The following is a 17,442-nucleotide window of genomic DNA, read 5'->3' as shown; positions in this document are numbered from 1 at the left end:
AAGTCTAGTCTATAGACTTTATTCTGGTCTATAGACCAATATTTTGTCTAGTCTATAGTCTAGACTCTAGTTAGTTTATAGTTTCGTCTATAGTCTGGTCTATGGTCTAGTCTATAGTCTAGTCTAGTTTATAGTATAGTCCAATTTATGGTCTTGCCTAAATTTTAGTCTATAATGTAGTCTATAGTCTAGTCTTTTTCTAATATATAATTTCATCTTCGATCTGGTCTATAGTCTAGTCTTTTATTTAGTCTATAGTATCTTCCAAAGTCTAGTCTAGTCCATACCCTAGTTTAAAATTTAGTATATAGTCTTGTCTATGGTATAGGCTATAGCATAGTCGTTAGCCTTGTCTATAGATTTGTCGATAGTCTAAACTATAGGCCAATCTTATGTATAGTCTATGTATATTCTTTAGTTTAGCCTATAGTCTAGTCTATTATCTAGTATTTATTACATTCTAAAGTGTCTATGCTCTAGGTATAGTTAATTATTACATTTGAATTTTTCTAGCAATTTGTATGACGTGATTTGACAATAAAAACTCGATCTATTATCATTGCAAGAAAATTTTAACTTGTTTTGTAAAAAAAATTCTTCAATATTTTTGACTTTTTATTAAGTAATGCTGCTTAATAATTTCATTTATTTTTTTTTTAATTAACTCTTATATTTTTAATAACATTTTCTTTTAAAACATTTAAAATTCTTAAATTTTTAAAAATATTTTTTTTATAGTTTTATTAATAACTTGTTATAATAATGCCTTTAACAATAACATTTAAACTTAGATGCACTAAATAGAATTAGGTAGTGTCAACTTTAATTGTCTTCTTTTAGCTAAAATAATTAAGTAAATATTTAGATTATAATGTATTTTAGTTTTTTTTTTATAAATATTTATAATTATTTTTGTTTAAATAAATACTTTTGTGGTTTTTTTTCTTTGCTATTCTTGAATAAATATTACATACATATACTTAGGTAAATAATTAATTGTTAATAATTAATTGACAAATGTTTAAAACATTTGTGAAAATTGTAAAGATTTTAAAACTAAAAACAATACTTTGTTGTACAATTTAATGGTTGGATTTTTTGTGGAAAAACAAATAGTTTTTTTTTTCAAAAATTTGCTCCAAAGATCGTTCGTTGTCCATTCAATAGTTGTTTGTAAAGAGACGAGCATTTCGTTTACGACCCATATTGCAGATTTTGAAATGACAGGGTGACATGTCTACAAGAAGAGAATTAAAACGGGATTAGATAAAAAGAGAATTAAAACGGGATTAGATAAATTTAAAATTTATTTTTAATTAAGAATAATAAAAAGGTTTTAAAATAATAAATTAAAAAAAGAAATATAAATAATTAAGATAAACAATTCAAGATCATATTGATCATGAGAAGCTAGAAATCGAGAACGGAAGTTTCATGAGAGAAAGTTTATTCATTAAAGTGATCTTCAATGTTAAGAGACACATTTTAGAACTAGCAACATAAATGATTCTTTGTTGATAGTTATGTAACTAGTTCCTTCGTGTCAACATTTGCAGATCAAAAGATCATAATAGTCATCACAATTAGATAATAAAAAAAGCAACAAAATTAATAAAAACTAAAACTTAATAATAAAATATAAATAATTTAGCAAACTTACAATGTTTACGAACTAAATTCCATGCAAAATAATAGAACAATTTTTTTTTTTTTGTTGTGTTTATCCAAAATTAGAATAATTTTTTTTAAATACATAAAAATAAACAAAATTTAATAGCAAAATTAATTAAAATATAAAAAAGTTATTAATTTATAAAAAAAAAACTACTTACATTGCACATTCTTTTTAATATTATGATCTTTAAACGTCAATTGATTGGCTGACATTAAGGCTGTTGATGACTTTAAACCCTTTAAAGGCATTAGATTTGTATTCTCCTCACGTACATCCTCATCATATGAATCCGAATTAGTGGAGGCCAATTGTCGTAGACGTTCAAAAAATTTCGTATTAAAAAATTCATTACTCTCCTCGAGACCATTGTTGTCGTTGTAGTCTAAAGTTAAAACTAAATCACGTAGACCCGGCCATTTGTTTAAATAATTGGGTTGATTGTGATGATATCTTTTCTATATATATTTACCGGGAACAATTAAAAATATTTTTTTTCATTCATTTGTAAAAAATAGAAAAATATTTACCAATTTATTAAATAGTTTCTCGCCATTTGTATTTGTCATTATTTCATTTAGAAATAAATCCTCCTGTTGTTGTTCCTCTTGTACAACATCGTTTGTGGGTTTGCTGGACAATAGTGTTTCTAAATTTGGTCTTGCCATAGTTTGTGTAAACAACATTGTCCATATGATTGACAGCATAAGAATGTTGGTAAATTGACGATTGCGTCGTTGTAAACAACATTTTTGTTGTTTTGCTTTGAGTTTCATTGTTAGTGACGACATTTTCTGGCACAACATTTTGTCTTCCTCGGATTTTGTTCTTAAGTTGTAATCTGTAATGGAAAGTTGAAAAAGGTTTAGTTTTTTCATTAAGTTTAAGTTGGCAAGTTTAAAAATTATGCTCGAATTATTATCCTGCAGAGGTTTGGCATTAACAGTAATGTATAAGTTTTTTCTATCATGGAATGATCAAATACAAGAAACAAACAAACTAACCAACTAACTTATCAAATAAAAAGGACATTCCTCCTATGACAGGCATGTGTTGAAATCATAGTATAGCCTGGTCTATAATCTAGTCAATTGTCTAGTCTTTAGTCCAGTCTATAGTTAAGTCTTTTGTCTAGTCTATAGTCTAGTCTACATTTTAGTATTTTTTCTAGTCTTTAGTATATTCTAAGATCTGTTATAGTCCGTTGTCTAGTCTTTAGTCTAGTCTATAGTCTAGTCCATAGTATAGTCTATAGTCTAGTCTATAGTCTAGTCTATAGTCTAGTCTATAGTCTAGTCTATAGTCTAGTCTATAGTGTAGTCTATAGTCTATTCTAAAGTCTATTCTAGAGTCTAGTCTATAGTGTAGTCTAGTCTATAGTCTATTCTATAGTCTAGTCCATAGTCTAGTCTATAGTCTAGTGTATAGTCTAGTCTATAGTCTAGTCTATAGTCTAGTCTATAGTCTAGTCTATAGTCTAGTCTATAGTCTAGTCTATAGTCTAGTGTATAGTCTAGTCTATAGTCTAGTCAATAGTCTAGTCTATAGTCTAGTCTATAGTCTAGTCTATAGTCGAAGAATTATCGATGTGTTCACCGTTTTTCAGTCTTGCGCAACAGCAATAAATGGTATGATATACATGGCTCTTTAAATCGAGGAGAAAAAAAGTCGAATTGTACTTGTATTTTAAGACAAAGTCTATAAATAGCAAAAAACTTTGCAAAGGGCTCATATAGCAAAAGTCGACTTAAAGATCTAAAAGTCAAGCATTACAAGATTTTGGAAAATATGGTAATAATATAAAAATATTCGGAATTCAATTATACTTTAAGGTACAAACACGTTGTCTATTCCAATGAACTACCAAAATATTATAGAAGACAAAAACACAAACATTGCTTAATTAAAACTAACAAATTAAAGGCACGTAATTAAAAAATTAAACAATTAACGCCAACAACAAAAACGGCAACAGTTGATTTAACTAAAGGGTTAGATGAAAACTTTTTTTGTGTAAAAAAAGTATGTTGTTAAATAGGGTTTCCTATTACCAACAAGTAAACAAACACCTCTTATGTTTTTACTCCCTTTCAACTGTAATTTTTAATATTTATGAATATGACCCATAACACTTTACAATTATTCCTTATACATATATTCTATATAAGACTACTGCAATTACGTACATAGTATATACGTCAAACTTTCAATTGTTTATTTAGTATTTTTTTTAAGTATTTCCATGAGTATCGCTTTTAAATAAAATGCTCAACAAGTGTTGAAATTTCAACACTTGACATCAGTCACGTTGACAGTTGTTAAGAATTTTGCCTTTTTTCTTTCGTTACCTTTTGATTTTGAAAAACTTTTGTGGAAAAGTTTTTTATGTTTATGTAAATTGTTGTTGGGAAATTTTTATTTCTTTTTCTATTTAGCAGATTTCTTAAAAAAACAAATACGTTGTATAAATGTTTACGCAACAAAAGAAAATTTTCAACTATTTTTTTTAGTTTTAAATTATTTATATATTATGATCCTAGAATTTATTTATTTGATTTGTTTGATATCAAACCCTTATTAATATTTCGTTTGTAATTTGAAATTTTATAAATTATTAAAATGATAATCTCAGCAAAAGTTACTAAAAGCTTTTGCTTCGATTAATTAACAATGTACTTTGTTTATTAACAAGACTCGTTAAATTTGGTTAAACTTGGTTTGTTCCAGTTTTTACTCAATTATTCACTATTACGTAGAACAAATAATCGTGATGTGTTTTTCTTAATACATAGAAAAAATTTCATTTCTAAAATAATTTATTCACTGTTATATTTGAAGATTTTATTGAAATGAAATGCTGAACTAAATGATAAATTATAAGTAAGACAATTCGAGGTCACTATCGAGATATTTTATATTGTTGAATACCTCTCCAATAAAGGCTTTCATGTGAGATCGTTTATTGAAATCGTAAATGCTAAGCTTTTAATGAGACTATACATAGGATCTTCCTGGTATCAATAGCGCGTTGAAGATTGCATTATTTCGAAAAAGCTAAGTGATCATTTATTATTCAGAAAAGCACTTTACTTCTAGCTTGACGTCATTTAACTTTTACTGTCCTTAGAAGATTCTATGTAGCATCTTGTAAAATAACAAATGTAACAGCAGGGATCCAGAAATAAGAACGTCGAAGTGTACTGGATTAGAATTAATATGGTGACAACAGAGGTTAACATATTATCCGTCAGCCAAAGAGCGACATCAGGTCATAAGGTCACATCTAAGATTGTATACTCTCATGGGTACCAGGCCACTCGGAAGTAGTTGATAATGAAAGAGTGAATTAACATGCACTGTAGGGAAGGAAGTAAGAGGAAGATAACTTGAATTAAGAATATGGATGAGAGAAACCCATAATGCGTCATGAAGTAGAATATAAAAAGAATTACAGAGATCCTGTGGGTTAATTCTAACTGGTGCGAAACAAAAGGCACCTTAAAAGGATTAAGTCTGAGGTTTGTAGAATGCTATATATTTTGAGCGTACACACAGGATTACAAACACAACTATAGAAAATTGGACGTAAGATTTAGACGAATGAATCCGCTTGTCCGTAGAGGGGACACTTTTCTCGGGAGCCATTGTCAGGATTTCGTCGAAATTGGATGCAAATATCTTGGGAGTGATATTATTCCCTTACGAACACTTCATTCAGGAAACTATGTTTCTTAACATCGGACGTTAACACCTCCATTGATCACTAAGCTTCGTTAACTCCACCTCCGGTTATCGCTTAAACGAAAGTTATTCTGCCGATTAAAATATTTTTTATATGAAAACTGTCAATTTAACCTTAAGATAAAAAATAACCAGACATTGTGATAATGGGGGTAAGTATATAAGGTTTAACCTTCAAATATTTCTCATTAAAATAAGCACACATAACGGACCGTATAGTAATCGTAAGTGCTGCACGCAAAGTTATCTAAAAAGTTAGTGAGTCTAAGAACCACACCAACACAACAAATAAGAAAAAAAAAACAAAAGTTTTCCCTTCCCCCAAACACATGAGCTGGATCCGCGGATGATCTAGAAGAGCATACTAAAGGTCCTCGATCTCGTAAGATACATATTGATTATATTGTCGCCAAAAGTGTATTGTTAATCGAATCAAATCAAATCACCATTGATCTGAAAGCCTGAGATCTATTAAGTTTTGCTTAGGAACTATCGATCTTCTTTAATGAGAGATCGCTATTTAAAGCTGTGAATTTATAATTTTAGATTTATTCTGATTGACTGCTGTTAAAAACCATTGATAAACAAATGATATAAATCATGAAAGTTTAATTAGATCTACGCTATGAAGTTTAAGTTTTAGACTGTTAAAGACCATTAATAAAGCTTTGCTTAGGGACTTGTTTGATGAGAGATCGCCATCTAAAGATGTGATTTTTCCTTTTTAGACTTATTCTGATTGACTGCTATTAAAGACCATTGCTAAACGAATGATCTACTTCATGAAAGTTTAATTAGATCTACACTATGAGGTTTAATAAGAGATCGTGATCTTTTAGACTGTTAAAGACCATTGATTGAGTTTTTCTTTGGGACTATTGATCTTGTTTAATGAGAGATCGCCATTTATAGATGTGATTTTATCATTTTAGACTTTTTCTTTTTAACTGCTGCTAAAGACCATTTTTTGCAATTATTTTCGCATTTAGCACTACTGTTCATTATGTTGATGCAATTTTTAAAAAATTTCTTTAACATAACGCAGTCTCAATTAAACCATAACATTATCAAGTATTTTAATGAACTGATTTTTTTTAATAAAAAAGCATTATGAAGCATTTTTTAAAACACACGGAATTTTAAAAGTATATTAAGGAGCAAAGTACAACTATGGTTTATTTTTAGACTGTGACTTACTTTTAAATGTTAATTTTAGAATTTTTCAATATTTTATATTAAAATTGTCTAAAAGCTTTCTTAGACTTTTATTTAACTTCCGTGTAATGAGTACATTTAGAATTACTACTGAAATGTACGTTACCAAGTAAGCAAATCAAATTTAATTATCAACTTTTTACTATAAACAATTACTAAATAGATTTTTAATTAATTTAGATTTGCAATTATAGATTTTTGCTTTTAATATTATATATTTTCTTAAATAATTTAATAATAATTGTTTACATTATTTAATGATCATTACTTAACTGAATATAATGAAATATATAAATATTCAAATACGACGATCATTATTTAGTTGTGTATTTCAAATTTAAAGATAAGAATATATTTATATACATATGTATATGAAAATATTTGTTGTTATTGTTAACATAGTATATGTGTCTAATTATAATTTGTCTAATTAAAGATTATAGTTTTTGACATATACACTCTCTTCACTTTTTTTGTCATAAAGTTTATTAAACTTCTAAATTGTGTTATCACACACTTTCATATTAAAAAAAATGAATTATCATAAATTATGTGAAAGTAATACGAATTGAAGTTAAATTTCAAATTTATAAAGAATATAGGTTAAAATTTTGCATGACCTATTTTTTGGTAAATTTTTAGTCTATGGCTTAGTCAATTAAATAGTCTATGAACTATTCATTTGGCTTTTAAATTAGCTAGTATTTAAATTAGTCATGCACTAGTCTATAATCATGTCTCTTAACTAAACAGTAAATTAATCGATGGACTTCTTTGTGGACCCTTCTATAAACTAAATCTTGTAGTAGTCTAGTCTATAGTCTAGTCTATAATCTAGTCTATAGTCTAGTCTATAATCTAGTCTATAGTCTAGTCTATAATCTAGTCTATAGTCTAGTCTATAGTCTAGTCTATAGTCTAGTCTATAGTCTAGTCTATAGTCTAGTCTATAGTCTAGTCTATAGTCTAGTCTATAGTCTAGTCTATAGTCTAGTCTATAGTCTAGTCTATAGTCTAGTCTATAGTCTAGTTTTTAGTCTATTGTCTGGTATATATTCTAGTCTATAGTCTAGCCTATAGTCTAGTCTTTAGTCTATTGTCTGGTATATATTCTAGTCTATAGTAAAGTTTAAATTCAAGTCTATAGGCTAATCAATAGTCATCAATTTGGTCTCTGAGTTCTTCTTTTTACTATCCTAAGGACTATTCAATAGACAAGTCTAATCAATAGTCTAATAGCATTTCTATGAACTACTGTACCGCAGTAAAAATAGATCTGAAGCATGAAAAAGTACTAAGTTTTCTACACATGGTAAGAATTGTATGTCTTGTACTTAAGAGAGTGTTAATAAATAATACGTTAGTGTAAATGAGAGCTAGTGTTTTGCTTACTCTCTTCTTTAAAAAGGTGTTTCTTAATATGTGTGCAAGTCCAGTTACTAAAGAAAGGTTATTATCTTTAACAAAATTTCTAGATGTTTCCACGTTTATTTATAAAAACCAAACAGAAGCATGAAAAAATTGTCATTATTAAAGCATTTCTAATTGCTGCAATATATTTTTTTTTAATTTTACTTTGCAATATAAAAATTATTATATTTCTCAATGAATGAATTATTTCTATTTTAAATTTAAACGTGGCATATATTGTGCAATACCCTTATAAATTGCTTCATTTTTATTAATAAAGCAAAAATAAAGTTCAATGAAATAATCTTTTAGTAGAGATAAGCCTTGAATATTTAGCTGTTGAAATAAAAATGATGATAATTAGTTACTGACATTTAATGAAGACCCAAAAATGAGGTAATGATTAATTAGATGACACGCTTAGAGACAAATTTTTCAAATTGTGATTACACTGGTTTAAAGAAAAAAATATATATTTTAAAGCAGATTATATTACTTAGAGATGGTCTTATAAGGAAGATAAATATTGGTTTGTTTATTAAATTTCTAAGAGTGGTGAGCGGCAACTGTAGCTACCTGAGCTTAAGAGTAATAGGTTATTTACCTGTAAATAAAGCGATATGCCATGAACTAGTAGTGAGAAAGAAAAAATCTTATTGAAAGCAGTTTGGTTTTAAAGATAGTCATTTCATTTTGAATTCTCTTTTTGCCTATCACTGTTTTTGCTAATATTGTAGTTATTTGATATTGTTCAATATCAAATGTTTTAAAGGATTTCGAGTGTGAATACTTTTACGTTTTGTATTTATATTATTTGTCTGTCTTAAAGAATAGAATCTGATGACTTTTTCTTAATGTCAATTGAGAATTTTACGTTCTTATCTCAATATCGCTTTAAAAATTTTATAAAATTTTTATTTAAAAAAAGTAAAACGCAATATTTTTATTAGCGAATTATCAATAAAGTAATCTATGTTTAAACATAAACATAATTTTATTTAAATTTTAAAAAATGCGGTCATTGTCTTCAGATATAAATTTTCTTTTAAATAATTCATTAAATTAATTACAGAAATTTGAACTTTTAAACTTACATTTCATAGTCATTGAACACACATGTGATTTAGACTTTGTAATCAAAACTTTAATTATGAATTATTTACAAAATTTAAACGCTGACTTTCAAATTCTTATTTCTTTGCTTAAGATTAGGAAATATGTAAAAATAGAAAATAAATCTTAACTACGCACGTATTTAAATTTATATGATTTATTTTCTTTCAAACTGCTGATAACACATCACGAGACTTTTTATACTAAAAAAATCGAGGCTTAATAATACTTTTTTCTTGAATTTTATTAGCAAAAAGAACTGATAATTTGCTTGCTACTGAAATTGTGTTAAATTTGAAGAAAACGCCCCTTTATTCTGGCGCCTTAAAGAGATTTTTGTTTGAATTTATTTAATCAAATTAAAAAAAATGTGTCCAATTCTTTTCAAAATATGATGATGCAATTTGCATCAACCAAATTTTAACAACCAGCACATACTTTTCACTTAATTTTAAGTACTCTTACAATGACTTACATATAATCAAATAAGTAAGTACTTTATTTGTGTATTCTTCTGGGGGCAGCACAATCCTGTAACCTATACCCCATTTGAGTTCCACTGGATCATTGTAGATCAGAGAAGTTCAATGTTGAGATTTCAAAGCACGCGTTTTAGGATAAAAAATTCTGTTGACGCAACGTTGGCACACCTATTTCTTCTTAAAAAGAGAATTTAATGTTAATTTGCTCTCAACTTGTAAAATTAAATCAAATCAGTTGCTCATCAGCACTTGCCAAAGCAAGGTCTGTGAGCAACTTAAAAAAAAAACGCACAGAAATTGAGTTCAATTCTGTTCTCTGCTGCTTTACCAATACAAATAAAACTATGATAGACTACGGTAGTGTGTATTTGAGCTCCACTGTTGTATTTCAATTTACCGAAAGAGTCAGAAAAGCTATATCCTTGATAGGATAAGGACGCAACTGTTTCTTGAACACAAAAAAGGAAAATAGTTTTTCTGTGTAGAAACGATTATTCAACGCACAATAAAATGGTGGTGTTGCGATTAAGACAGTGAACTAACTAACAAAAAACGCAACTCTTTATTTGTAAGTTCGTATTTAAGTAGTGACTTGTAAGCTGGTTAAAATGCTAATGAATATGTAGTGAAAAGCGGCTTTTTTTACTTTTTAACTTATTACTTTTGAATGCAAGTTTTTCCTGGTCATCAATTCCGTATCTAACCGTATCCGTATTCCGTATCTAACGGCCTAACTTTATGGCCTTACACTATGGTGGTACCTTTACAACCACAAGGTGAGCTGTTTTGTTCATGCGAAATAAGCTAAAGATAAATTTTTATATAATCCGGTTAACTCTAAACAATTTCCAAATTTAGTCCCACATTAATTGTCTTTTTCGGCAACAGCACCGAACTTATCCAAAAATATAGATTTCACCTTATATCGGTCTATTAACTAACATTCTCTTTAGGTCAGATCATTCCCAGAAAAAGCCGAGGATACATTTGACACCGCTAGTTTATTATAAGAAGAACGGTTTTGGTACTTTTTTTCTATTTTCAAATGGTATTTTTTGAAATGATCATCAAGAATAAGAACTGAAACTTCTCTAAGAGAATCAAATAGTACTTTTTATATATTGTATGGATTCTATGTGTAATATTTTATTAAACTATCTAGAAAATTTCGATCTATCGCGTTTTAGATGGACACACAGACAGACGGACGGACATAGCTTTGTATAGTCCTTTCGTTCTTATATGAAAAGCATATTGCAATTTTCATAAAATTTTCAATTATCGACTCAGAAAGTTTGAGGTGGATAAAGGACCAATATTTTTAGATGTTACAAGCATCAGCATAAACGCATAATGCCCTCCTCACTATAGTAGAAAAATTGTTGCCTATAGTGAAAGCACAAGCTTTACATGGATACACAGAGAGACAGACAGAAGGACAGATATATTTTTGGGTGTTACAAACATCAGCAGAAACAATGTAGGGCATAAAAATAATCGAAAATCTTTTAAGGTTTAATTATAATTCTTTTGATTGCTATTTGCTTTTCCAAATAAGGAAAATCATACTGTTTATTAGCATCGGCCTATTTCACGATGGTCTATTTCATTCACTGGACGAGTGAAAAGTAACAACTCACACTGTCCCATTGTATATCTTACCCGCAGGTTGCAAATTGTGTATACGGTTGTCCGGTCTATTGTACTTGCATTTTGCTCAAATACTCGATCTATCTAATCTCTGACCATTGCTGCCCCGTTGCTTAACTTCTGAGATGCAAAACATCATTTCCGTTTACAACCACGCAGATGGAGACGTAACCGGTAGACCGATGTACGAATTCATCAAATAAGCCGAATCTTTGTTCTTACTCACAGGGACAAACTGTGGAAATTCTATGGAATCACTTACATATGATACCTTTTAGCCATGATCATTTAACCCAGCACACTTCTCATTTATCCGAGAAAACATACGACACACTCATTTTAGCTATATGGTTAGGTGAGGCTCGCATACCTCTACATTTATCCTGTATCATATACAATTAACACCAATTCATTTTCATTGCTTAGTCCCACAGTCACTCAGCAGCGAACTTATCCCGAAACCTTAACTTAACCTTACATCAGCCTTTTAACTGGTACTTACTCTTTCCACGAATTTGGGTTGAAACCACAGCCACTACTTGGATCACGAAGGAACCTCAACTAACTGACCAACATGGACATAGTCCTGCGGGCAACTGACCACCCGTAGTACTAGAGTATGGTCGGACAGTTCTAAACTTCCTATTTAATCTACCATTAAGGGTTACCTGACTAGCTATATAACATGTGCTTGTGACAACAAAAAGCTGAAGTTTCTTCTTCAAGTGTCCACTCTCTGCTTTTCAAAGGGGACACTAAAGTGACTAAAGTGACTGTCTTACCCTCTTTTACAAAAAGTACATACTTGATGAAATAGCACCAACCAGGTGGATTCATTGACTCTTGTCGAACTGCTGGTATATGTTTCTGATTGATCTCACTGTGATCTACATATATATGTGCTATGAGTAAATCCGGCTTCACATGAGCACACAAGTAATATGATCTGTCAAAATTTTGAGTAGAAGAGTAGACGTACTCTCATATGAATTTTTTCTCTTTTTTTGTTATACGAATAGAATTTCATTTTACATTTTCATTTGACTTTACGTACGTTAAGTGTGATCAAGTGTGAAGTTTGCCCTTAACAATCATTTTTTTATCTCTAGAGCGAATGATAAATAAATATATGAATTTTTATCAATCATACGTCATGGATACAAAACATTATTTACAAATATAACTTTTGCATAAAAATTTTTATATTTTTTTTTATTAAATTGCTTAAAAATAACTAACATTTTTACATTTTTTTCTACCTCATGTTTATCAAAAATTTTAATTGAAATTTTAAATTAACAATTTTTTCATAATAATTTTTATTTAAAATTTCATACTATCACTCCTACTTACAATGACTAGACTTTAGTGTAGTTATGATTAAGAGACATTCAATGAACATTAAAAAATACATATGTTTTATATGAAAATAATATGATGAAATATTTGAAATTAAGTCATCATTTGATTTATAGAAAATTTCTTAACAAAATTTATCGTTTTAAAATGCAGAATCATGAAAGAGTTTAATAAACTTTTAACATTTCATGTAAGAATTTTAAAATGTTATTTTTTTTATCCAAAAATTGTCTAAATGAACGTTATAAACCCAAAATAAGCGATTAATTTCTTAATGAAAAACGGGGTTAGTCTTTAGATTAGTTTTTAGTCCAGATTATAGACAAGACTTAAGAACACTTTATAGGCCAAGCTATGGTTTAGACTATAGTCCACCATATAGATAACACCATGGTCAGGAATATAGTCTAGACTTTAAAGAAGTTTAGAGATCAGACTTTAGATTATTTTATTAATAAAAAAATTCACAATTTATTTTCCTTTATTGTTTTTGAATTACTCAGCTAATTATTAAGCCGTCGCTTAAATAGATTTTTTTTAATTTTTTTTCAGAATTTTTTTATTATACTCACCGAAAATGAATTCAATTTATTCTGCAATTAATTTTTGTTAATGAAAAAACACTTTTTTTAATTTTAAGTTTTTTATCACTTTTTTAATTATTTTTTAATTTTTTTTTTATAATTTTTGCAAATTTATAATTTTGTATTTTTTTTTTTAAATTTAAACACTTTGCTTTGCTTTAAACACTAGTCTTAATTTTGTGTATATTTGTTAATAAATCTATAACTGACAGTTTTAACAGTTATTTTGTTAATGTGCCACAACTGTTCGCGGTCAACATTTTTTATATATGACAGCAGTTTTACCGTTATATTACAACAGAAAGTCTATTTAACTAATACCATTACATACACACACACTCACACAAGCTGTAAAAGTTTCTTTAACAGGTAAAAATGTTAAAAGCAACAATAACAAACAAGTGTTTTCTTGTTTTAGTTGGTAAATTGTAGTTGTTTTTTACTTTTTGCTCATGCACAGCAATACTTGTTGATATCTTATAGCGTGTGTTGAAAAACTCTTACACACACATATACAAATACTAAAATTTGCAAATACGATATCCGTTTCGGGTTTACTTGTTGTTTTTGTAAAAAAAAAAAAAACGACACGAATTTATTAACGAAGTTGTTGATTATACGAACAATTATATAAATTTTAATATTTTGATTTTTTCTTTCACAAAATATTTCTTTGTATTTGTTTATATTGTTGTTGTTGTTTGTTGTTTAACTTATATTTTTAACCCTTAAATTATGCTTTTTATTATTATTATTGTTGTTTAGCTGGTTAGTGTTATTTTACGTCAATTTGTTAGTTTGTTTTTTAAGAAATTTTGTTTATTTTTTTTCTAAAAATTTATTTTAAAAACAGTTTTTTGTTGTCTCTTAACTTAGAAAGTCTAAATTATACTACTTCTATCTTGATCGTATAACAAATGCTTATGGTATAGTATTTCTTTTCTTTTTTTTTTTGTCTTTTTAATTTTATTTATAAGATTTGTGTTTTTTCATTTTGTTTTTGATTTTTTTTTAATTAAGATTTTACTAGATTTATATTGAAATTTTTTTGTACGTGAATAAGAAATATGGCTTTTTAAGGGGTGTGGTGAGACTTAAATATGAATAAAAAAAGAAATTTAAATAATTTCAATTAATTTATGTTAAAATACAGTTTTATTTTGTTTTTTCTTAAAAAACACATGTTATTGTCAGTTCTAGTTTAATAAATCTATTCCTCTAATTTAAGATATGACCCGCCCTATTAACCCATTTGTTGGGAACAATAATTAAAATCGTAAAAAATATTTAAAAATCGAAATACTTTTTAAATATATTTTTGTAGGCAACAGGGGCGGATTCTTCTTTGATTTGAGGTCTGACCCGACTCATTAACCTTTTTGGTGGGGGCCCTAATAACCCTTTAGGAGGGGACGAAAGTTAAAATTTTGTTAAATTTTAACTTTGAAAAAAATGTCAAAAATCCAAAAAATAAATTTTAAAAAATGTTTTTGTAGGTAACAGTAGATGGACGAATTCCTCTTAATTTGAGCTATGACCCGCCCCATTAACCCTTTTAGTGAGGACGAAAGTTAAATTTTTGTGAAATTTTATCTTTGAAAAAAAAAATTGCTAAAAATTTACAAAAGAAAAACTTTTTTAAATGTTTTTAAAAGTAACGGTAGTGCTATCGGTTCCATTTCATTTGAGGTATGACCCGTCCGTTTGCATACTTTAATGGTGGTTAAATTTAAGATTTTCTTCAACTACTATGAAAAGGTGTTAAAATTCAAAACAGTCAGTCTCTCTGTCCATTCGTCCGTCTGTCTGTTTTTGTATCTATGTACAGCTTGTGCTCAAGTTGCAGGACCCACTATAGTGGGGAGGTTATTATGCCTTTATGCTCATATTTTTGTCCTACACCCTCCTTAATGTATATCAAAATCACTTTCTGATATACTTTAAGCTATGCTATGTCCGCATGTCTGTCTGTCTGTCTGTCTGTCTGTCTGTCTGTCCGTCCACCTGTGTGTCCATGTAAACCTTCTGAGCACGCTACAGATTACAATTTCATAAAGACAATTTTATGAAATTTCACATGAAGCTCATAATGATAATTAAATAAAACTTGGCACATACTCTTATTTTGATTCAATGACAACAATACCCCCCCCCCCACTTTCTCAATTAGAGGTTTTTATCTTATAAATATGCTAAATGTTCTTTAATCTTTCAAGAAGTCTTCAAAATTAAGTTTTATATAAGTCTTAATAATACTGCTGGGTTTCATTTAACACGCCACATAAACTCCCCTTCAGAAAAAAACTTAAAAGCCCTTAGGGCCTTATTCTTAACAATTTATCCATTGTTTATAAGGCAATTTTTCATACATAATTTATTCAATAAATCATTGTTAAAGTGTTATGAGTAAGGCAATAAAAACACAATGAAATTTTGTATAAATAACTTAAAAATCAACTTAAATTTCTCAATCGAAAAATAGGCCCATATTTACCATAATCACCACATAAAACCTCTTTTAGAAAATCTCTTATTTTGTTAACGAAAAGTAAAAATGTATCGATACTTTATTATTAAAAAATTAGCCACTTACTCACTAGTGAAGGGTGTCAGTATGATCGGCCATGCCCTACTCTACATTCATACTTGTTTAATATTATTTCTCATTAAAGATTAATTTGTTTGTCAATCGATTCCACTGTGATCTACATATTGGCAATATCTATCGATCATTGTTTAAACTCTAGAGCGTATGATAAATAAATATGTGAATTTTATCAATCATACGTCATGGATACAGATCGTAGACTATAGACTAAACTATAGACTAGCCTAAAGACTAGACTATAGACTATAGACTAGACTATAGACTATAGACTAGACTATAGACATATTACCTATATATAACATAATCTACAGTGTAATTTTCTGAACTTATAACAACAAAAAGTAAAAATGATCCGAAATTAAAGTAGAAAACTAAATGTTTTATTATTTTAAAATTAATCCACATACTCACTAGTGTAGGGTGTCAGTATGATCGGCCATGCCCTACTTCACATATATACATATGTATTTGTTCATTATTATTTCTAATTTAAAATAAATATGTTTGTTTTTTTGCAATATCTGGTGATCATTGTTAAAGCTCTAGAGCGTATGATAAATATCTAAATTTAATCATTCATACGTCATGGATATAAATCGTTATTTTACCCTTCACTTTTGCATTCCGTTTGTAATTTTCACAGTATAATCTTCCGTCCACATATTCTAGTTCCTTATAGATAGTGGAGTCGATTAAGCCTTGTCTTTCTGTTTGTCTGTCTGTCCATCTATTCATATACATTTTCTAAAGACCCTAAATGTCTTTGGTTTCAAAATTTTCAATAATTTTGTCAGACATGCTTTTGAGAAGTTTCCTATTTAAAATCATCAAAATATGTTCATAAATAATGGAGATATAAGCAAAAAACCGAGACCAAATTTAAAAATTTCATAAAAAAAGAAAATATTTTGCATGCTTTGACAAAAAAAAGGAACAAGAACATTACTTATGGAAAAAACATATGTATGGATGTGTTGACTTTGTTGCATTGCCTTTTGCGATCTGTTACTTGTTTTACTTACTTTTTTTAAATTCATCGAAATTCATACTATTTACGAAATTGTTCTTAAATAATATGAAGTTTTTTTTCATTAAGAAAAGTTCATAATTAAAGAAATTATCAAGAAAAAGGGAGAAGCTATTGAGTTCTATGAAAGCAGACACAGATCATATGCTTTTGATCAGATTTTGAACACAACAGATGTAAAGGAGTACGAACAGAAAGATGTTTTATTCAAATGACTTATGACATCGCATCATGATGTCCTTATTTACATTTAAATTTAAAAATAATAAAGAAGTAATGAAATTTCTCAAGAAAAAACCTCTAGATTTTGCTTAGAAAAATATGAAAACGAAAAATTTCATACTATTAATGAAATTATTCATAAAAAGCATAAAATTTTTCATTAACTAAAGCTAATAGTTAAAACAATGAAACTTTTTTCTTTAATGTTTTGCTATCAAATCGACATGTTTTTTTAAAAAATATTTAAAATTGAAATTATTTATAAATTTTAATAGGATTTTTGTAGTAAACAACAATAATACCTAAACACCTCATATCTATATATTTGTCTTACTGGGGGTCTGTTCTAATAGTATTAT

General features: G+C 28.1%; 1 protein-coding gene across 2 annotated transcripts; it reads right to left on the bottom strand.

Annotated features, from left to right (window-relative positions):
- Positions 1 to 768: 768 nt before the first annotated feature.
- Positions 769 to 13,789, bottom strand: LOC111684061. Of its 2 annotated transcripts, XM_046952690.1 has the most exons (5): positions 13,215 to 13,789; positions 2,203 to 2,513; positions 1,833 to 2,130; positions 1,661 to 1,672; positions 769 to 1,237 (listed from the first exon to the last, which is right to left on the bottom strand). In XM_046952690.1, exons 2-5 carry the CDS (start codon positions 2,476 to 2,478, stop codon positions 1,161 to 1,163), a joined length of 663 nt encoding a protein of 220 aa, XP_046808646.1. In that variant the 5' UTR covers positions 2,479 to 2,513; positions 13,215 to 13,789; the 3' UTR covers positions 769 to 1,160. The 2 variants fall into 2 exon arrangements, with proteins under 2 accessions (XP_046808646.1, XP_046808647.1); XM_046952691.1 differs by lacking the exon at positions 1,661 to 1,672.
- Positions 13,790 to 17,442: the final 3,653 nt, after the last annotated feature.

This window comes from Lucilia cuprina, chromosome 5, assembly GCF_022045245.1.
Source record: "Lucilia cuprina isolate Lc7/37 chromosome 5, ASM2204524v1, whole genome shotgun sequence".
Lineage (NCBI taxonomy): Eukaryota > Metazoa > Arthropoda > Insecta > Diptera > Calliphoridae > Lucilia > Lucilia cuprina.
Note: the sequence above shows the minus strand (reverse complement) of the source record. Positions and strands in the feature narration are given on the sequence as shown.